Source organism: Rhinoderma darwinii, assembly GCF_050947455.1.
Source record: "Rhinoderma darwinii isolate aRhiDar2 chromosome 11 unlocalized genomic scaffold, aRhiDar2.hap1 SUPER_11_unloc_16, whole genome shotgun sequence".
In the NCBI taxonomy this organism is placed as follows: domain Eukaryota; kingdom Metazoa; phylum Chordata; class Amphibia; order Anura; family Rhinodermatidae; genus Rhinoderma; species Rhinoderma darwinii.
Window position 1 is genome coordinate 729,140 of NW_027461847.1, and position 24,287 is coordinate 753,426.

At 44.1% G+C, this 24,287-nt stretch overlaps 1 protein-coding gene across 1 annotated transcript; it reads left to right on the forward strand.

Annotated features, from left to right (window-relative positions):
• Nucleotides 1-23,312: 23,312 nt before the first annotated feature.
• Nucleotides 23,313-23,723, forward strand: LOC142698012 (histone H3-like). Its single transcript, XM_075847754.1, has one exon. It carries the CDS (start codon nt 23,313-23,315, stop codon nt 23,721-23,723), a length of 411 nt encoding a protein of 136 aa, XP_075703869.1.
• The last annotated feature ends 564 nt before the right edge of the window (nt 23,724-24,287 follow it).

Genomic DNA, 24,287 nt, shown 5'->3' on the forward strand with positions numbered 1-24,287 from the left:
TTACGCCCGTTATTGGCGTAAATGATAGTAAAATTGTCGCCCCTCTCCGCAAAGCACCACACACTTTTCAAAAAAGTGCCAAAGGCAGCGTAAACTGCCCAAAAACTTTCCCGCAAATTGCGACTTTTGGGACTTTTCTATGCCAGATAAGCAGCTTAGCAAAGTCAATAAATTCTCCTCTAAGGCTACAGACAGTAATACTATATTTTAATGCAAGGATCTGTACACTCAGTGTCTGACTGAGGTACCTTGGACCCACCAAAGGAAATAATTCTTGGGGGTCTACACTTCAACTATATAGAAATAATGTGAACACTTTTAATTGTGTACTAAGAACGTGTCGTGTGTAGTAAAACAAAGACCAATATTCCCACCATATAGTGACAGATATCAGTCCTACACAGGCATTCTGCAGACCATATACACGACCGTTCAAAAGTTTAGGGTCACTTAGAAATGTCCTTATTTTTGAAAGAAAAGCACAGGTTTTTTTCAATGAAGATAACATTAAATTAATCAGAAATCCACTCTATACATTGTTAATGTGGTAAATGACTATTCTAGCTGCAAACGTCTGGTTTTTAATGCAATATCTACATAGGTGTATAGAGGCCCATTTCCAGCAACCATCACTCCAGTGTTCTAATGGTACATTGTGTTTGCTAGCTGTGTTAGAAGGCTAATGGATGATTAGAAAACACTTGATAACCCTTGTGCAATTATGTTAGCACCGCTGTAAACAGTTTTGCTGTTTAGAGGAGCTATAAAACTGACCTTCCTTTGAGCTAGTTGAGAATCTGGAGCATTACATTTGTGGGTTCGATTAAACTCTCCAAATGGCTAGAAAAAGAGAGCTTTCATGTGAAACTCGACAGTCTATTCTTGTTCTTAGAAATGAAGGCTATTCCATGCGAGAAATTGCCAAGAAACTGAAGATTTCCTACAACGGTGTGTACTACCCCCTTCAGAGGACAGCACAAACAGGCTCTAACCAGAGTAGAAAAAGAAGTGGGAGGCCCCGCTGCACAACTGAGCAACAAGACAAGTACATTAGAGTCTCTAGTTTGAGAAATAGACGCCTCACAGGTCCTCAACTGGCAGCTTCAATAAATAGTACCCGCAAAACGCCAGTGTCAACGTCTACAGTGAAGAGGCGACTCCGGGATGCTGGCCTTCAGGGCAGAGTGGCAAAGAAAAAGCCATATGTGAGACTGGCTAATAAAAGGAAAAGATTAATATGGGCAAAAGCACACAGACATTGGACAGAGAAAGATTGGAAAAAAGTGTTATGGAAAGACGAATCGAAGTTTGAGGTGTTTGGATCACACAGAAGGACATTTGTGAGACGCAGAACAACTGAAAAGATGCTGGAAGAGTGCCTGACGCCATCTGTCAAGCATGGTGGAGGTAATGTGATGGCCTGGGGTTGCTTTGGTGCTGGTAAAGTGGGAGATTTGTACAAGGTAAAAGGGATTTTGAACAAGGAAGGCTATCACTCCATTTTACAACGCCATGCCATACCCTGTGACAGCGCTTGATTGGAGCCAATTTCATCCTACAACAGGACAATGACCGAAAGCACACCTCCAAATTATGCAAGAACTATTTAGGGAAGAAGCAGGCAGCTGGTATTCTATCTGTAATGGAGTGGCCAGCGCAGTCACCAGATCTCAACCCCATAGAGCTGTTGTGGGAACAGCTTGACCGTATGGTACGCAAGAAGTGCCCATCAAGCCAATCCAACTTGTGGGAGGGGCTTCTGGAAGCATGGGGTGAAATTTCTCCCGATTACCTCAGCAAATTAACAGCTAGAATGCCAAAGGTCTGCAATGCTGTAATTGCTGCAAATTGAGCATTCTTTGACAAAAGCCAAGTTTGAAGGAGAAAATTATTATTATTATTATTATTATAAATAAAAATCATTATTTATAACCTTGTCAATGTCTTGACTATATTTTCTAGTCATTTTGCAACTCATTTGATAAATATAAGTGTGAGTTTTCATGGAAAACACAAAATTGTCTGGGTGATCCCAAACTTTTGAACGGTAGTGTAAGTGAATACAGTGCAGTGAAATTCAGTGACTCACAGGTGACATCTTCTTAGATTGGAGTCGTTCACGTTCTCTTTTCTTCTTCATCTGGCCCAGAACGCCATGTTGACTTCCAGTCTTCTTCATCTCCAATGCCCAAGCGCGAACCACAAGATACATCATGAAAGTGTTGATGTAACCTGTATATCATGTTCACGTGACCCAATGTGCCACGTCACAGCGTATTCAAATCATGGAAGCGTTCAGTCTACATGACTACCGCCTGTCACGGTGCACATACCTTAGATCAAAATTTCGACATATAACTAACTCTAAACCTCATTAGCTAATTTTCTTTAGCTATTATACTAGGATGTACAATTCTATATTAAGCAGTCCAGTATTCCGGGCGGTGTTACACTGTCCCAAGCGGCCGGTGGTATGTCTTGGTGTCAACTGTATCTGCGTCCTCAGGATGCAGATACAGTTGAATCCAATGCTAATGTAAGGGATCGTCAGCTCCCTGCTTCTGTATTAGTACCACTCGCCGAGGAATTCCCGGGCACAGCACTACTTTAAGTGCGGAGCCCCTTGTCTCACTATCCATATATGAAGATTGACATCGGGGACTACTCCTGGAGCCGAAATCCACTGCCTTTGCATTGCCGATGGTCTGGCCGGGAATTCCGCTCCTAGGCGGAACCCCTGATGTCACTGTCCATATATGTAAAATTACATGAAGGGCTCCTCCTGGAGTGCAATCCCTTGCCACAGCGTGGCCAACGCTCTGGACAGGGATTCTGCTCCTATAGGGAGTGCCTTATGTCACTGTCCATATATGGACAGTAACGGCAGGTGCTCCTCCTGGAGTGGAATCCTTGGGGGGGTTGGCACCATCTACATGGGCACTGTGTGTGACACTATCTATATGGGCACTGGCGCTTTATATGTGCACACTGGTACTAGGGGTAGCTAAGGAAGCATTAAACTGTATGGGGGCAGCTATTTGTCATTATACTGTGTGGTGGGTCCTATGGGAACATAATACTGAGTGGGCTGAACCGGGTATGTGTGGGTGGAGACTACTTAGATTAGATACTTGAAAGTTGGTAGGTATGTTTACTGGTCTGTGCTGGGGCAGAGCGAGTGTGTCTACTCCAAATTTGCAGCATAAGGCAATGAGGTTGCTTTACCACATGCCAATGCTGCAATTTTGGGAATTGCTCCCTCTAGTGACCAGCACATGGAAATGTTATAAATTAGAATCTAATTAATAATATTTCCAGACTTGTGAAAAAATTTAAAAAAAAAATAAAACAAAATTCATAATTTATATACTAACTGTTTAACTGAGAAAAATAAAATAAAATTCTAGCGACACATTCCCTTTAATACTGGCGTTTCATACACCAGTCCTATTAAACAGTTTGCTGGAGTAAGATGCAACACATTTATTAACAGGCGAACGACTCTTAATAAATGTGTCGCATCTTTTAGCTGCAACGCGGCCTGTCATCAGTACTTTCTACGTGCTGCGGCCTGCTGTAAGAGTCTGAGGGGATCCGGGAGGGAGAATCGGAGTGGTGAGGTAAGTACATTTTTAAAATGTATTTTATTGTCTGATTGGGGGGGGCATACAGTCTGATTGGGGGGAGGTATGGGTCTGGCACGGAACTTTGCCTTGTTACGCCCCCCAGAGATAAATCTGGGCCGCACTATACATATAGATTTCTGCTATAATTTACATCAGTTACTGGCGTAAATTATAGTAAAATTGATGGACATTTCTGCTAAGCCCCGCTCATTTTTTGTAGAAAGGTTAATATATTCCCCCCAAAGGCTACAGACCGTAATACAATATCTTAATGTAAGGATGTGTACACTTAATTGTGGAGCAACGCTTGTTGTCTCCATTCTATGTCAGTGTGGGAAGTAGATGTCCGGCCTTATGATTTTGTGATATGTGATAGACCCAGAATCCCAATCACCAAACCAAAGAATGCAAAATAAAGACACAAAACATTATAATTGGGTGTTAAATGGTCAAAACTTTTATTATATTATATGACCAAACCCAAAATGGCAAACCTCCGACTCACGAAGAGTCACCCTCCAGCACGCAGGAAAGGAAAAACCCCCTGTGGGGGAAACCTCTAGGGAAACCATGGCTGGAGGATTGCCCTTCCTCTGGGCTTAGAAGGTGCCAAAATATCATTTGTAACAGAATTTGTACGTTTTCTCCGATTTTCAAGGAAATACATTACAATGAACGAACGACATAAAACACATAAATCGGCTGATCTGGTTGGCTAGGCGGATGTCTCTCTTCCTGGGCACCCATTAAAATGAATGGGCGATCCATGGATGAGACGGGTCCTCCAGATGCCTCCTTGTAGTACCTGTCTCCGCTCCGGCTAATAGAGGGGGATCTCCTGCTGGAAACCCCCTCTATTACAGACAACCCGTATGAAGAGGATGGCATCACTGTGATGAAGAAGTGGTCTGGGGTGAAGGGTTTCCCTGCTAGAACCTCCAAATTACATCAGGTCGGTATTGGTGGGGAAGTCAAGCTCAAGGTCCTCAGTCCCATCCAATATGGCGCTGAATGTGGCAGTAAAACCTTCTAATATGGAATCTTCTTTATGTCATAAACATTTGTATTTATGACATCAGCACCTTCATCATCATTACTACAGGAGTTTATTACCACTGCACAACTCATACATTGTGACGTCACCCACAGTGGTCTGAAGTGTTAACCCTTTAATGACTGGCAGTGTACTTACCACAGAGGTCATAAAGCTGAATAGAACATATCATTGGCCATAAAGGAAAAGGGATAATGCAGGGAGCATCTCCGCACAAGAACAATCCATGACAAAGGGTTGTCCAGGATGAGAGAACTTGTCTGCTTTCTCCAAAAACCAGCACCACACCTGTCCATAGGTTGTGTGTGGTACTACAGCTCATTACCATTCACTTCAATGGAGCAAACCTGCAATACCAGATACAACCTGTGGATAGGTGTGGTGCTGTTTTTGGAAGAAAGCAGCCATATTTTTCTAATCCTGCACAGCCCCTGTTAGAAATAGTTCAAAAAAAGTGGGGGGAGAAGGAGAAGAAGGGGAGAGGGAAAGAAGAAATTAAAAAAAGGGGAAAAGAGGAACTCTGAGGTAAAAAAAAAAAAACTAGACTGAAAGGAGTCTGCTGGAGGTGCCAGATGGAAAGACAGATTTCTGCTATGGGGACCAGATTAGTTGAAATGTATCTTGAAGGGGGGCTTCAGAGAGTGGGTTTTAACCCCTTCCCGCCCTATGAAGTGTTGTTGCATTGAAAAACTATGCAGTTCATCTTCGAATGCAGCGTCTCAAAAACAAATTATTTTGTAAAAAATAAAACGATATAAATTTGGTATCGCCATAATCGTAACGACCCGCAGAGTCAAGTTATCATGCAATTCATGCCGCCCGATGAACACTGTAAAATCAAAACAGAAATGGCGGAATTACAGGTTTTTTTTCAATTCACCCCACAAACTGTAGGTTTTTAAAAAAAAAAAAATGAATACATTATATGATACATTAGTCCGCAGGGTAAATTCCACATAAACAGCGCCATTCATCGGTTAACTGTTTAAATGATACCAGTTCAAGTGACTTTTATCGAAAAACACCATAAGAAATTTATTCCCAATTCACCTTCTAATTGGGCCTAGCATGTGTGATACTGTCTGCTAAGCCGTTGTATCTCAGCATATTATATGTGATACTGTCTGCTGAGCCGCTGTCTCCTATCAAGTAGCAGAGCTATCAGGTGACATAGTCTTAGGGTTCACACGCAAAGTCAAAAATGGCTGAAAATTACAGAGCTGTTTTCAGAGAAGCTGGAAACGTTTTTTGAAGTGTTTTTTTCTAGATGTTTTTGGAGCTGTTTTTCCATTGACACAATGAAAAACATCTCCAAAAACGGCTCAAGAAATGACATGCTCCTTCTTTTTCCGTGCCGTTTTAATATACAATAGGCAGATGTTTGTAGGCATTGGGCTACCGATTTTTCAGGCGTATTTGAAGGCGTTTACACCCCGAAATACGCCTGAAAACACAGCGTGTGAATATACCCTTAAAGATACACTGTTTCAGATATATATATCTTTTTTTTTTCTTTTTTAGGGGGGTGGGCAAAACACATGTCTTGTGGCACAAGACAGTCTGATTAGTGGGGGAGATACGGGGTCTGGCTTAGGCCTTTTGTTACACACTCAATGTAAAATTGTACACTAGCTCGGAGCTGGCATTGATTTCTGCTTTACATTACGCCCGTTACTGGCGTAAATGATAGTAAAATTGTCGGCCCTTTCCGCAATGCGCCACACACTTTTCAAAAAGTGCCAAGCGCAGCATAAACTGCCCAAAAACTTTCCCGCACTTTTGGGACTTTTCTATGCCAGATAAGAGGCTTAGCAAGGTTAATAAATTCTCCTCTAAGGCTACAGACAGTAATGCATTATCTTAATGCAAGGATCTGTACACTCAGTGTCTGACTGAGGTACCTTGGACCCAACAAAGGAAATTATTCTTGGGGGTCTACACTTCAACTATATAGAAATAATATAAACAATCTTAATTGTGTACTAAAAACATGTGTTGTAAAACAAAAACCAATATTTCCACCATATTGTGACAGATATCAGTCCTACACAGGCATTCTGCAGACCATATAAGTGAATACAGTGCAGTGAAATTCAGTGACTCACATGTGACATCTTCTTAGATTGGAGTTGTTCACGTTCTCTTTTCTTCTTCATCCGGCCCAGAACGCCATTATGACTTCTTCCAGTCTTCTTCATCTCCAATGCCCAAGCGCGAACCACAAGATACGTCATGAAAGTGTTGATGTAACCTAGATACCACGTGTTTAATGACGGGGTAGGGAGACAGACAGGTGAGCCCTAATCTACCCGCCACTCAGTCCCTGCCTACTTGCACGCCCCGTCCTAGGCAACGGCATACAACTGGGCGACGGTCCCTACGCTCAATATGTGCATGACAGACAAACAGACATGGGTACACAGAAGCTAAGGGAAATGGGGCAGTTGCCCATGGCAACACCGTGAGCAAAAGGCATAGTGAACTAGCCGAGTCAAACCAGGAGTGTACGAGGTACCAAACGCAGAGCAGGAGCGTAGTCAGTAAAGCCAGGGTCAAAATGAAGCAAGATCAATAATAATAGCAGGAGCAGCAGAGCCAGGAAACAGGAAAGAATCACAGGCAAAGACAAGCAGGAAATTAAGGTATAAATAGACCGAGGGCGGGAGCTAGAACCGTCTGGCCAGGCTGTGATAGGTTCTCCCACTCCTGAGCCTACCAGCCTGAGTGGTAGCAGATCGAGTCACTCTATCACACCTAAGAGTAGGTGCAGCCTGATTAACCACGGGCGTCAACACTGAAGCTGTGTCTGGCAGATCCTTTACACCACGTTCCCGTGACCCAATGTGACACATCACAGCATATTCAAATCATGGAAGCGTCCGGTCTACATGACTACCAACCGTCATGGTGTGCAAACCTTAGATAAAAATTTTGACATATAACTAACTAACTATAAACCTCATAAGGTAATTTTCTTTAGCTATTATACCAGGATGTAGGCGGAGGAGTAGGCTAAGAGAACGGAAAGTGGCCGAGGCGGGAGTTGGGCCAAAGTGGATATGACACTTGACTGGGGTCTGGGGAGGGGAAGGGGAGAGAGACAGGTGGGAAGATGGGAGCAGAGGGGCAACATAAAAAAAAAATATTAAACTGAATCTACTGCTTTAAAACTGTCACTCACCAAGTTGCAGAACTGGCCGCTGCTTCTGGCCCCTGCATGGGTCCCATTCCTTTCTACAAACCAATTACCATTGATCATAACCTTGATGAGCGGCGGCTGCCCACTTTATTTTACTATTTGGCCAGGCCCCTGACAGTAGTACCAGCGGTACTACCCTGATGGCAGGCCTGTTTGCAGGGGTACTAGCCAACTACGTCACAGATAACCCAAGTTTCAAGACCAATCAAAGTTATGGATTTTTGGCATCCCATGGAATATGGGAACAATAGGGAATTCTATCAGTAAGTATTCTGCCTGTTTCTTGGCTAATACTCCTAATGCAATTCCTTCTTCTAGCAGATTTTTTAAAGATTCTTTACATGCGGTGCTTGGTTTCACCACAAGTTTGCGATATGTCGATTCATTGTCTAAAATGGTATGAACGTGTCTAGGATATAAACAGGAATCTAGAACAACTCCTGCTCCGTAAGATTTGGAGGACACAGTTATACGCTGGATATATGGTGAGCCCCTCTGTGTTTTCACCTTTAGCCCTTATGTGTATATAGTGAACCTTTTAGATGGTTAATCTTTACCCGCTAAGGTGGGAGGGTTGGTTCCAATGCCTAGTTATGGTGGTGTCTGAGGAAATAAAGGTCCTTTTAGACGTCCCGATACTGACCATGAAAACCAGCACCAATCGACGATACAGCGTGTCACAAGGATCAATCATCGGTAATGTACGGGGGCAAACAATCGTTACTACACCAGACCCCGCACCGATCTGCCAGTCCAGCTGCCTCCGGGCACTGGAAAAACACTGCCAGAAGCAGAAGGCTCCGATCACTGCATAGCGGCCGTTCGGCAGAACTGCAGCTCGGCCTCTATTCTTTGACCGGAGCCATCTATTTCCGGCAGTGTTGTCCGGTGCCCGGAGGCAGCTGGAGTGGCGGATCGGTGCGGGGTCCAGGTGTCGGATACGCACCAATCATATACTGATGACCTATCCAGTGGATAGGTGATCAGTTGTCAGAACGTGGAAAACCCCTTTAAAGGGAAGGTGTCACGGAAAAATTTTTTTTATATATAATATTGCTTTTAGTATGTCATTAACCCCTTAATGACCGCCGATACGCCTTTTTACGGCGGTCATTAGTGGGCTTTATTCTAGAGCGCCGCCAAACTACGTCGCTGCTGTAGAATAAAGTAAACAGAGCAGGGAGCCGTGAAATCTCCCTGCTCTCAGCTGTCAGAGGCAGCTGAGGGCTGGGGGCGTCACTGCTCTGCCGGGTTAGATCGATATTAGTATCGATCTCACCCGTTTAACCCTTCAGATGCGGTGCACAATAGCGAGCACCGCATCTGAATGGTTTTGGAGAGAGGGAGGGAGCTCCCTCTCATCTCACTGACACCCGGCGATAAAATCGCCGAGTGTCTGTGTCTTCTATGGCAGCCGGGGGTCTAATAAAGACCCCCAGGTCTGCCTGGAGCGAATGCCTGCTAGATCATGCCGCAGGCATGACCTAGCAGATGCCTGTCCGTTTTAAACGGACAGGCAGTAATACACTGCAATACAAAAGTATTGCAGTGTATTATAATAGCGATCGGAGGATAGTGAAGTCCCCTAGTGGGACTAGTAAAAAAGTTTAATAAAGTTAATAAAAAAAAAAAAGTGAAACAAAAAAAATGAAAAACCCACTTTTTCCCCTTACAAAATGCTTTACTATTAAAAAAAACTACAATAAATCAAAAAAGTTACACATATTTGGTATCGCCGCGTCCGTAACGACCCCGACTATAAAGCTGTTACATTATTTAACCCGCACTGTGAACGCCGTAAAAAATAAAATAAAAAACAATGGAAAAATTGCTGTTTTCTGTTAATCCTGACTTAAAAAAATGTGATAAAAAGTGATCAAAAAGTCGCATCTACTCTCAAATGGTACCAATAAAAACTGCAAGTCGTCCCGCAAAAAACAAGACCTTATACAGCTATGCCGACGCAAAAATAGAAAAGTTACAGCTCTTTGAATGTGACAATGGAAAAATGTAAAAAATGGCTTGGACATTAGGGCCCAGAATGCCAGCAGGGGGAAGGGGTTAAAATAAATTGTATTTATTTGTGTTTTTTTGTTGTACTTTTTACTTTTTTGTTTCTGTTACTTCTCTATGGGGGCTGCCATTTTTTTTTTCATCTCTGTATCTGTCCATTAACGACACATACAGAGATGGAATACGGCACATACATCCCCATAGAGAATGCGAACGGGTGCCGTTCCATTCACTATAGCATACACCATCTGTGTGGGAACGGCGCAAACGCCGCTCCCACACAGACCAAAAGGAAGGTCTTTGGTAGAGCGACATCCGAAGCCATTTTCATGTGGACCGGAAGCCACAGTCGGATAGTAAGATGACGACTTCCGGTCGCGGCTTCCAGCCATATGTTTAAGGCAGCGCAGATGCAAGGACTAGGAGCGGCAGGGCGGAGGCGGCAGCGGCGGCAGGAGCAGGTAAGTTATGTTTGTGTATGTGATGTGTGTGTGTGTATGTTAGTGTTATACTGTCTGCTGTCTCTAATCCTTCTACACTGTGCATTCACTCAGAAAATGGCGGCACACAGTGTAGGAGTTTTGAACATTCAACCCCCTCCTTTCTCCTGGCACTAGCCAGGATAAAGGAGGGGGGATTCTGTGAGGACACTAGAGTGAGTGTGTCTACTACAAATTTGCAGCATAAGGCAATGAGGTTGCTTTACCACATGCCAATGCTGCAATTTTGGGAATTTCTCCCTCTAGTGACCAGCACATGGAAATGTTACATAGTTACATAGTTAGTACGGCTGAAAAAAGACACATGTCCATCAAGTTCAACCAAGGGAAGGGAAAAGGGAAGGAAAAATTTCTACACATAGGAGCTAATATTTTTTTGTTCTAGGAAATTATCTAACCCTTTTTTAAAGCCATCTACTGTCCCTGCTGTGACGGCTCCTGCGGTGTCTACTGTCCCTGCTGTGACCAGCTCCTGCGGTGTCTACTGTCCCTGCTGTGACGGCTCCTGCGGTGTCTGCTGTCCCTGCTGTGACGGCTCCTGCGGTGTCTGCTGTCCCTGCTGTGACCAGCTCCTGCGGTGTCTACTGTCCCTGCTGTGACGGCTCCTGCGGTGTCTACTGTCCCTGCTGTGACGGCTCCTGCGGTGTCTACTGTCCCTGCTGTGACCAGCTCCTGCGGTGTCTACTGTCCCTGCTGTGACGGCTCCTGCGGTGTCTGCTGTCCCTGCTGTGACGGCTCCTGCGGTGTCTGCTGTCCCTGCTGTGACCAGCTCCTGCGGTGTCTACTGTCCCTGCTGTGACGGCTCCTGCGGTGTCTACTGTCCCTGCTGTGACGGCTCCTGCGGTGTCTACTGTCCCTGCTGTGACCAGCTCCTGCGGTGTCTACTGTCCCTGCTGTGACGGCTCCTGCGGTGTCTACTGTCCCTGCTGTGACGGCTCCTGCGGTGTCTCCTGTCCCTGCTGTGACGGCTCCTGCGGTAGGCTATTCCATAGATTCACAGTTCTCACGGTAAAGAAGCCTTGTCGCCTCTGCAGCTTGAACCTTTTTTTCTCCAGACGGAGGGAGTGCCCCCTTGTTTTTTGAGGGGGTTTTACAAGGAACAGGATTTCACCATATTTTTTGTATGTGCCATTCATATATTTATATAAGTTAATCATGTCCCCCCTTAGTCGTCTTTTCTCAAGGCTAAATAGGTTTAATTCTTTCAATCTTTCCTCATAACTTAGATTCTCCATGCCCCTTATTAGCTTCGTTGCTCTTCTTTGTATTTTTTCCAACTCCAGGGCATCCTTTCTATGAACTGGAGCCCAGAACTGAACTGCATATTCTAGATGAGGCCTCACTAATGCTGTGTAAAGTGGTAATATTACATCCCTGTCCCGCGAGTCCATGCCTCTTATAATACACGACAATATCCTGCTGGCCTTTGAAGCAGCTGATTGACACTTCATGCTGTTATTGAGTTTATGATTTACAAGAACACCCAGATCCTTCTCAACAATTGACTCCCCCAGTGTAGCGCCCCCTAGGACATATGATGCTGCAGATTATTACACCCAGGTCCTTCTCAACAAGTGAATCCGCCAGTGTAGCGCCCCCTAGGACATATGATGCTGCAGATTATTACACCCAGATCCTTCTCAACAATTGACTCCCCCAGTGTAGCGCCCCCTAGGACATATGATGCTGCAGATTATTACACCCAGGTCCTTCTCAACAAGTGAATCCGCCAGTGTAGCGCCCCCTAGGACATATGATGCATGCAGGTTGTTGGTACCCAGATGCATAACTTTACATTTATCTACATTAAACTTCATCTGCCAAGTGGACGCCCAAACACTTAGTTTGTTTAAATCTGCCTGCAATTCATGAACATCTTCCATAGTCTGAACTATATTACATAGCTTGGTGTCATCTGCAAAAATAGAAATAGTGCTATTAATCCCATCCTCTATATCATTAATAAATAAGTTGAATAATAGTGGTCCCAGCACTGAACCCCGGGGTACACCACTTATAACCGGGGACCATTCAGAGTAGGAATCATTGACCACAACTCTCTGGATACGGTCCTTGAACCAATTCTCAATCCAATTACAAACTATATTTTCTAAACCTATAGTCCTTAATTTACCCATTAGGCGTCTATGGGGGACAGTGTCAAATGCCTTTGCAAAGTCCAAAAACACTAAATCCACAGCGGCCCCTCTGTCTAGGCTTCTGCTCACCTCTCATATAATCACTATATCCACAGCGGCCCCTCTGTCTAGGCTTCGGCTCACCCCTCATATAAACACTAAATCCACAGCGGCCCCTCTGTCTAGGCTTCTGCTCACCTCTTCATAAAAACAGATTAGGTTAGTTTGACAACTTCTGTCCTTAGTAAAACCGTGCTGGCTGTCACTTATAATGCTATTTATTGTCACATAATCCTGTATATAGTCCCTCAATAGCCCCTCAAACATTTTCCCCACAATTGATGTTAAGCTTACTGGTCTATAATTACCCGGGGAAGACCTAGAGCCCTTTTTTAAAATAGGCACCACATTTGCCCTGCGCCAGTCCCTTGGCACTATACCACTCATGAGAGACTCTCTAAATATTATGAAGAGGGGGACAAATAACTGAACTAAGCTCCTTAAGAACTCTAGGGTGTAACCCATCTGGTCCCGGGGCCTTGTGTACATTTATTTTATTTAATTTAGCTTGGACCATATCTACATTCATCCAATTCAGTATATCAACTGATATATTAACAGCACCGGCACCGGCTACATCAGCTGCTCTTTCTTCTGTTGTATATACAGAGCTAAAGAACCCATTTAGTAACTCTGCCTTCTCTTGATCCCCTGTGACCAACTCCCCATTACCATTATCTGGGGGTTCTACATGTTCAGACCTTGGCTTTTTAGCATTTACATACTTGAAGAATTTTTTGGGATTTGTTTTACTATCCTTGGCCACCTGCCTTTCATTTTGTATTTTTGCTAATTTTATTACATTTTTACAGATTTTATTAAGCTCTTTATATTTTACAAAGGCTGCAGATGTACCCTCAGATTTGTATTTTTTAAATGCCCTTTTTTTGTCGTGTATTGCCCCTTTCACAGAAGGTGTAAGCCATGTGGGGTTTAATTTGAGTCGTTTATACTTGTTACCTATAGGAATAAATTTTGCACTATAATAACTCAAAGTAGATGTGAAAATCTCTCATTTATCATTTGTCCCATTATTTGACATTAGTTCTTCCCAGTCCATATCCTGAATTGCCGCCCTCATTCTGGGGAAATTGGCTTTCTTAAAATTAAATGTTTTTTCCCTCCTAGCCTGCATTTGTTTTTTACAGTATAGGTAAAATATAACTATATTATGATCACTGTTACCGAGGTTTTCACGAACATTGACATTCCCAACAAGCTCTGCATTATTAGAAATGACCAGATCCAACAGAGCTTCACCTCTAGTCGGGTCTTCCACAAACTGGCCCATATAATTAAAATCTCCCGTTATCACTACAGTGCCCGCCTGTGCAGCCCGCTCCATCTGTTTATATAGCTGACCTTCCATCTCCTCAGTTATATTGGGGGGTCTATAGATTACACCAAAAGTAATTTTTTCAGTGTTTACCTCCCTTTCTAGTTCCACCCACAAGGTTTCAACCTCCTCACAATCTTCACCCACTATTGTCTCTTTCACACTCGCCTTCATATCACTTCTCACATACAGACAGTCTGCTAGTCTGTTCTGGGTTATTGTAATACAGGTGGAGCAGACTATAGTTGCTAGTCTGTTCTGGGTTATTGTAATACAGATGGAGCAAACTATAGTTGCTAGTCTGTTCCGTGTTAGTGTAATACAGGTGGAGCAGACTATAGTTGCTAGTCTGTTCTGGGTTAGTGTAATACAGATGGAGCAGACTATAGTTGCTAGTCTGTTCCGTGTTAGTGTAATACAGGTGGAGCAGACTATAGTTTGTTGTCTGTGCCGGGTTATTATATTAAAGGTGAAGTAGACTATAGTTGCTAGTCTGTTCCGGGTTATTGTATTACAGGTGGAGCAGACTATAGTTGCTAGTCTGTTCCGGATTATTGTATTACAGGTGGAGCAGACTATAGTTGCTAGTCTGTTCTGGGTTATTGTAATACAGGTGGAGCAGACTATAGTTTCTAGTCTGTTCCGGATTATTGTAATACAGGTGGAGCAGACTATAGTTGCTAGTCTGTTCCGGATTATTGTATTACAGGTGAAGCAGACTATAGTTGCTAGTCTGTTCCGGGTTATTGTAATACAGGTGGAGCAGACTATAGTTTCTAGTCTGTTCTGGGTTATTGTAATACAAACTTTGTTGTTTCTTTTTTTTGGTGCAAGGTTATTGTAGCCGCAAACTCTAGTGTGTTTAGTCGTTATTGTAATTGCCTGGTTATTGGAGGAGCAGTCTCTGGTTTCTTCTACACACTGTAATAGAATAGGGACATAATGCGGTAATAGGAGGGAGCAGGGACATAATGCCGGTAATAAGTAGGAACAGGGATATAATGCGGTAATAGGAGGGAACAGGGACATAATGCCGGTAATATGAAGGAACAGGGACATAATGCCGGTAATATGAAGGAACAAGGACGTAATGCCAGTAATATGAAGGAACAGGGACATAATGCCGGTAATTTGAAGGAATAGGGACATAATGCCAGTAATATGAAGGAACACGGACATAATGCCGGTAATATGAAGGAATAGGGACATAATGCCGGTAATATGAGGGAACAGGGACATAATACCGGTAATATGAAGGAACAGGGACATAATGCCGGTATTAAGAAGGAACAGGGACATAAAGCCGGTAATATGAAGGAACAGAGACATAATGCCTGTAATATGAAGGAACAGGGACATGAAACCTGTAATATGAAGGATCAGGGACATAATGCCTGTAATATGAAGGAACAGGGACATAATGCCGGTAATATGAAGGAACAGGGACGTAATGCCTGTAATATGAAGGAACAGGGAAATAATGCCTGTAATATGAAGGAACAGGGACATAATGCCTGTAATATGAAGGAACAGGGACGTAATGCCGGTAATATGAAGGAACAGGGACATCATGCTGGTAAGATGAGGGAACAGGGACATAAGGCCTGTAATATGAAGGAAGAGAGACATAATGCCGGTAATATGAAGGAACAGGGACCTAATGCCGGTAATATGAAGGAACAGGGACATAATGCCGGTAATATGAAGGAACAGGGACCTAATGCCGGTAATATGAAGGAACAGGGACCTAATGCCGGTAATATGAAGGAACAGGGACATCATGCTGGTAAGATGAGGGAACAGGGACATAAGGCCTGTAATATGAAGGAAGAGAGACATAATGCCGGTAATATGAAGGAACAGGGACCTAATGCCGGTAATATGAAGGAACAGGGACATAATGCCGGTAATATGAAGGAACAGGGACCTAATGCCGGTAATATGAAGGAACAGGGACCTAATGCCGGTAATATGAAGGAACAGGGACATAATGCTGGTAATATGAAGGAAGAGGGAAATAATGCCGGTAATATGAAGGAACAGGGACATAATGCCGGTAATATGAAGGAACAGGGACATAATGCCGGTAATATGAAGGAACAGGGACATAATGCCAGTAATATGAAGGAACAGGGACATAATGCCAGTAATAAGGAGGAACAGGGACATAATGCCGGTAATATGAAGGAACAGGGACATAATGCCGGAAATATGAAGGAACAGGGACATAATGCCTGTAATATGAAAGAACAAGAACATAATGCCGGTACTTTGAAGGAACAGGGACATAATGCCGGTAATATGAAGGAACAGGGACATAATGCCGGTAAGAGGAGGGAACAGGGAGATAATGCCGATAATATGAAGGAACAGGGACATAATGCCGGTAAGATGAAGGAACAGGGACATAATGGCGGTAAGATGAAGGAACAGGGACATAATGGCGGTAAGATGAAGGAACAGGGACATAATGCCGGTAATATGAAGGAATAGTGACATAATGCCGGTTCAGATGAGGGAACAGGGACATAAAGCCGGTAATATGAAGGAATAAGGACATAATGCCGGTAATATGAAGGAACAGGGACATAATGCCAGTAATATGAAGGAACAGGGACATAATGCGTGTAATATGAAGGAACAGGGACATAATGCCGGTAATATGAAGGAACAGGGACATAATGCCGGAAATATGATGGAACAGGGACATAATGGCGGTAATATGAAGGAACAGGGAAATAATGCCTGTAATATGAAGGAACAGGGACGTAATGGCAGTAATATGAAGGAACAGGGACATAATGCCGGTAATTTGAAGGAATAGGGACATAATGCCGGTAATATGAAGGAACACGGACATAATGCCGGTAATATGAAGGAATAGGGACATAATGCCGGTAATATGAGGGAACAGGGACATAATACCGGTAATATGAAGGAACAGGGACATAATGCCGGTATTAAGAAGGAACAGGGACATAATGCCGGTAATATGAAGGAACAGGGACATAATGCCTGTAATATGAAGGAACAGGGAAATAATGCCGGTAATATGAAGAAACAGGGACATAATGCCGGTAATATGAAGGAACAGGGACATAATGCCGGTAATATGAAGAAACAGGGACATAATGCCTGTAATATGAAGGAACAGGGACATAATGCCTGTAATATGAAGGAACAGGGACGTAATGCCGGTAATATGAAGGAACAGGGACATCATGCTGGTAAGATGAGGGAACAGGGACATAAGGCCTGTAATATGAAGGAACAGGGACATAATGCCAGTAATAAGAAGGAACAGGGGCATAATGCCGGTAATATGAAGGAACAGGGACATAATGCCGGAAATATGAAGGAACAGGGACATAATGCCTGTAATATGAAAGAACAAGAACATAATGCCGGTACTTTGAAGGAACAGGGACATAATGCCGGTAATATGAAGGAACAGGGACGTACTGCCGATAATATGAAGGAACAGGGACATAATGCCGGTAAGAGGAGGGAACAGGGAGATAATGCCGGTAAGATGAGGGAACAGGGACATAATGCCGATAATATGAAGGAACAGGGACGTAATGCCGATAATATAAAGGAACAGGGACGTAATGCCGATAATATGAAGGAACAGGGACATAATGCCGGTAAGATGAAGGAACAGGGACATAATGCCGGTAAGATGAAGGAACAGGGACATAATGACGGTAAGATGAAGGAACATGCACATAATGCCGGTTCAGATGAGGGAACAGGGACATAATGCCGGTAATATGAAGGAATAGGGACATAATGCGTGTAATATGAAGGAATAAGGACATAATGCCGGTAATATGAAGGAACAGGGACATAATGCCGATAATATGAAGGAACAGGGACATAATGCGTGTAATATGAAGGAACAGGGACATAATGCCGGTAATATGAAGGAACAGTGACATAATGCCGGAAATATGAAGGAACAGGGACATAATGCCGGTAATATGAAGGAACAGGGACATAATGCCGGTAATATGAAGGAACAGGGACGTAATGCCAGTAATATGAAGGAACAGGGACATAATGCCGGTAATTTGAAGGAATAGGGACATAATGCCGGTAATATGAAGGAACACGGACATAATGCCGGTAATATGAAGGAATAGGGACATAATGCCGGTAATATGAAGGAACAGGGACATAATGGCGGTAAGATGAAGGAACAGGGACATAATGCCGGTATTAAGAAGGAACAGGGACATAAAGCCGGTAATATGAAGGAACAGAGACATAATGCCTGTAATATGAAGGAACAGGGACATAATGCGTGTAATATGAAGGAACAGGGACGTAATGCCGGTAATATGAAGGAACAGGGACATCATGCTGGTAAGATGAGGGAACAGGGACATAAGGCCTGTAATATGAAGGAAGAGAGACATAATGCCGGTAATATGAAGGAACAGGGACCTAATGCCGGTAATATGAAGGAACAGGGACATAATGCCGGTAATATGAAGGAACAGGGACCTAATGCCGGTAATATGAAGGAACAGGGACCTAATGCCGGTAATATGAAGGAACAGGGACATCATGCTGGTAAGATGAGAGAACAGGGACATAAGGCCTGTAATATGAAGGAAGAGAGACATAATGCCGGTAATATGAAGGAACAGGGACCTAATGCCGGTAATATGAAGGAACAGGGACCTAATGCCGGTAATATGAAGGAACAGGGACATAATGCTGGTAATATGAAGGAAGAGGGAAATAATGCCGGTAATATGAAGGAACAGGGACATAATGCCGGTAATATGAAGGAACAGGGACATAATGCCGGTAATATGAAGGAACAGTGACATAATGCCAGTAATATGAAGGAACAGGGACATAATGCCAGTAATAAGAAGGAACAGGGACATAATGCCGGTAATATGAAGGAACAGGGACATAATGCCGGAAATATGAAGGAACAGGGACATAATGCCTGTAATATGAAAGAACAAGAACATAATGCCGGTACTTTGAAGGAACAGGGACATAATGCCGGTAATATGAAGGAACAGGGACATAATGCCGGTAAGAGGAGGGAACAGGGAGATAATGCCGATAATATGAAGGAACAGGGACATAATGCCGGTAAGATGAAGGAACAGGGACATAATGGTGGTAAGATGAAGGAACAGGGACATAATGGCGGTAAGATGAAGGAACAGGGACATAATGCCGGTAATATGAAGGAATAGTGACATAATGCCGGTTCAGATGAGGGAACAGGGACATAAAGCCGGTAATATGAAGGAATAAGGACATAATGCCGGTAATATGAAGGAACAGGGACATAATGCCGGTAATATGAAGGAACAGGGACATAATGCGTGTAATATGAAGGAACAGGGACATAATGCTGGTAATATGAAGGAACAGGGACATAATGCCGGAAATATGAAGGAACAGGGACATAATGGCGGTAATATGAAGGAACAGGGAAATAATGCCTGTAATATGAAGGAACAGGGACGTAATGGCAGTAATATGAAGGAACAGGGACATAATGCCGGTAATTTGAAGGAATAGGGACATAATGCCGGTAATATGAAGGAACACGGACATAATGCCGGTAATATGAAGGAATAGGGACATAATGCCGGTAATATGAGGGAACAGGGACATAATGCCGGTATTAAGAAGGAACAGGGACATAAAGCCGGTAATATGAAGGAACAGAGACATAATGCCTGTAATATGAAGGAACAGGGAAATAATGCCGGTTTTATGAAGAAACAGGGACATAATGCCGGTAATATGAAGGAACAGGGACATAATGCCGGTAATATGAAGAAACAGGGACATAATGCCTGTAATATGAAGGAACAGGGACATAATGCCTGTAATATGAAGGAACAGGGACGTAATGCCGGTAATATGAAGGAACATGGACATCATGCTGGTAAGATGAGGGAACAGGGACATAAGGCCTGTAATATGAAGGAAGAGAGACATAATGCCAGTAATAAGAAGGAACAGGGACATAATGCCGGTAATATGAAGGAACAGGGACATAATGCCAGTAATAAGAAGGAACAGGGGCATAATGCCGGTAATATGAAGGAACAGGGACATAATGCCGGAAATATGAAGGAACAGGGACATAATGCCTGTAATATGAAAGAACAAGAACATAATGCCGGTACTTTGAAGGAACAGGGACATAGTGCCGGTAATATGAAGGAACAGGGACGTACTGCCGATAATATGAAGGAACAGGGACATAATGCCGGTAAGAGGAGGGAACAGGGAGATAATGCCGGTAAGATGAGGGAACAGGGACATAATGCCGATAATATGAAGGAACAGGGACGTAATGCCGATAATATAAAGGAACAGGGACATAATGCCGGTAAGATGAAGGAACAGGGACATAATGGCGGTAAGATGAAGGAACAGGGACATAATGACGGTAAGATGAAGGAACATGCACATAATGCCGGTTCAGATGAGGGAACAGGGACATAATGCCGGTAATATGAAGGAATAGGGACATAATGCCAGTTCAGATGAGGGAACAGGGACATAAAGCCGGTAAGATGAAGGAACAGGGACATAATGCGTGTAATATGAAGGAACAGGGACATAATGGCGGTAATATGAAGGAACAGTGACATAATGCCGGAAATATGAAGGAACAGGGACATAATGCCGGTAATATGAAGGAACAGGGACGTAATGCCAGTAATATGAAGGAACAGGGACATAATGCCGGTAATTTGAAGGAATAGGGACATAATGCTGGTAATATGAAGGAACACGGACATAATACCGGTAATATGAAGGAATAGGGACATAATGCCGGTAATATGAAGGAACAGGGACATAATGGCGGTAAGATGAAGGCACAGGGACATAATGGCGGTAAGATGAAGGAACAGGGACATAATGCCGGTAATTTGAAGGAATAGTGACATAATGCCGGTTCAGATGAGGGAACAGGGACATAATGCCGGTAATATGAAGGAACAGGGACATAATGCCGGTAATATGAAGGAACAGGGACATAATGCGTGTAATATGAAGGAACAGGGACATAATGCCGGTAATATGAAGGAACAGGGACATAATGCCGGTAATATGAAGGAACAGGGAAATAATGCCTGTAATATGAAGGAACAGGGACGTAATGGCAGTAATATGAAGGAACAGGGACATAATGCCGGTAATTTGAAGGAATAGGGACATAATGCCGGTAATATGAAGGAACACGGACATAATGCCGGTAATATGAAGGAATAGGGACATAATGCCGGTAATATGAGGGAACAGGGACATAATACCGGTAATATGAAGGAACAGGGACATAATGCCGGTATTAAGAAGGAACAGGGACATAAAGCCGGTAATATGAAGGAACAGAGACATAATGCCTGTAATATGAAGGAACAGGGACATAATGCCGGTAATATGAAGGAACATGGACGTAATGCCGGTAATATGAAGGAACAGGGACATCATGCTGGTAAGATGAGGGAACAGGGACATAAGGCCTGTAATATGAAGGAACAGGGACGTAATGCCGGTAATATGAAGGAACAGGGACATCATGCTGGTAAGATGAGGGAACAGGGACATAAGGCCTGTAATATGAAGGAACAGGGAAATAATGCCGGTAATATGAAGGAACAGGGACATAATGCCAGTAATATGAAGGAACAGGGACATAATGCCGGTAATAAGAAAGAACAGGGACATAATGCCGGAAATATGAAGGAACAGGGACATAATGCCGGAAATATGAAGGAACAGGGACATAATGCCGGTAATATGAAGGAACAGGGACATAATGCCGATAATATTAATGAACAGGGACATAATGCCGGTAATATGAAGGAACAGGGACATAATGCCAGAAATATGAAGGAACAGGGACATAATGCCAGTAATATGAAGGAACAGGGACATAATGCTGGTAAGATGAGGGAACAGGGACATAATGCTGGTAAGATGAGGGAACAGGGACATAAAGCCGGTAATATGAAGGAATAAGGACATAATGCCGGTAATATGAAGGAACAGGGACATAATGCCGGTAATATGAAGGAACAGGGACATAATGCCGGTAATATGAAGGAACAGGGACATAATGCCAGAAATATGAAGGAACAGGGACATAATGCCAGTAATATGAAGGAACAGGGACATAATGCCGGTAAGATGAGGGAACAGGGACATAATGCTGGTAAGATGAGGGAACAGGGACATAAAGCCGGTAATATGAAGGAATAAGGACATAATGCCGGTAATATGAAGGAACAGGGACATAATGCCGGTAATATGAAGGAACAGGGACATAATGCCGGTAATATGAAGGAACAGGGACATAATGCCGGTAAAAGGAAGGAACAGGGACAAAATGCCGTTAAGATGAGGGAACAGGGACATAATGCCGGTAATATGAGGGAACAGGGACATAATGCCTGTAATATGAGGGAACAGGGACATAATGCCGGTAATATGAGGGAACAGGGACATAATTAGCAGACTGTGGTGTCTCGTCTGTGCTGGTTTATTGTAGAAGAGTAGCAGCAGACTTTAGCGTCTCGTCTAGTTATTGTAATACAAGTGGAACAGCCCCCAGTTCAGGGGTCTCAAAGTAGGACGGGTTAGTGGGCCACATATGAAAAAACAATTGAAGTTGACGGGCTGCATTTCAGCAATCCAGTTTTCCAGTTTACGTTTCGCTAAATGCAGTCCGGCGGCTCAGTTGACAGCGTTTGGCAGACACACAAATGTCATGATTGGGCAGCCCCTTTTAAGATAGTGCCACAGTGCCCTCTGTAGATACTGCCACAGTGCCTTCTGTAGATGCTGCCACAGTGCCCTCTGTAGATGCTGCCACAGTGCCCTCAGTAGATCTTGCCACAGTGCCCTCTGTAGATGCTGCCACAGTGCCCTCTGTAGATGCTGCCACAGTGCCCTCTGTAGATTCTGCCACAGTGCCCTCTATAGATTCTGCCACAGTGCCCTCTATAGATTCTGCCACAGTGCCCTCTGTAGATGCTGCCACAGTGCCCTCTGTAGATGCTGCCACAGTGCCCTCTATAGATTCTGCCACAGTGCCTTATATGGACAGTGATGTCAGGGGCTTGCCCACAGCAGGAGTCCCAGAGCAGAGCCGATTCTAGCACTCTGCCTGGGACTCCAGCTGTGCTCCTGACATCACTGTCCTTATGTGGACGGTGATTGGTCGCGAATATCACATTTGCTTTGTCGGGCGCATATTTTTATGAAGAAGCCAATAGAATGTAGGGGTGTGCCTTTCATGGACCAATGAGGACACGCTCAAGTGTATAAATACTCTGCTCTTTCCTCTCCTCGTATCAGTCTACAAGTGTGCACGTTGTTGTAGAGCTATGGCCAGAACAAAGCAGACTGCGCGTAAATCCACCGCCGGGAAAGCTCCCCGCAAGCAGCTGGCTACTAAAGCTGCACGGAAGAGCGCTCCCGCTACCGGCGGAGTGAAGAAGCCTCATCGTTACCGCCCGGGCACAGTCGCTCTCCGTGAAATCCGCCGCTACCAGAAGTCCACCGAGCTTCTTATCCGTAAGCTGCCCTTCCAGTGCCTGGTGCGAGAGATCGCTCAGGACTTCAAGACCGATCTGCGCTTCCAGAGCTCAGCAATCATGGCTCTGCAGGAGGCCAGCGAGGCTTATCTGGTCGGACTGTTTGAGGATACCAACCTGTGCGCCATCCACGCCAAGAGGGTCACCATCATGCCCAAAGACATTCAACTGGTCCGCAGGATCCGTGGGGAGAGGGCTTAGGTCTGAACCCGGCACCGACTACAACACAAAGGCTCTTTTCAGAGCCACCAAATCATTCCTCAAACGAGCTGGATCCCTTTCCTCCGTTATTCTACCGCGACTCTCCCGCTGGCTTCTCGGTGCTCTGCTATTAATATGTGGAGGCGCCATGTTAACCCTTTCAGTGCTTGGCGCCATTTACACTATAATCAGTCCTCGTCTCTAGCTCACGTTATCCGGCCCTTTCAGCAGTCCTGTCATGTGTTATGCCGGATGTCTGCGCTGTATTCATCACCTCCCTCTCCGGCTGTATCGTAGCGATAACCCGCCCCACTCCTCACTGATGACCGCACATCGCTCTTCCTATAATAACCTCCGCTGCTGCTGCGAGGAATGACGCCGTTATGATCCACCGCTGACCAGTGTGTGCGGAGTCCTTGTTCCCTACTCCTTGTAAAGGCAAACCAGGTAGGGTGGGGAGCAGGTATTCTCTGCTAGGTGTGAACACAAGCGCAGGGGAATTGTAGTCTTATTCTGTGAGGTCATGATCATCGGGTGTAGTCCCGGTCACCGTTGTAAATCAGA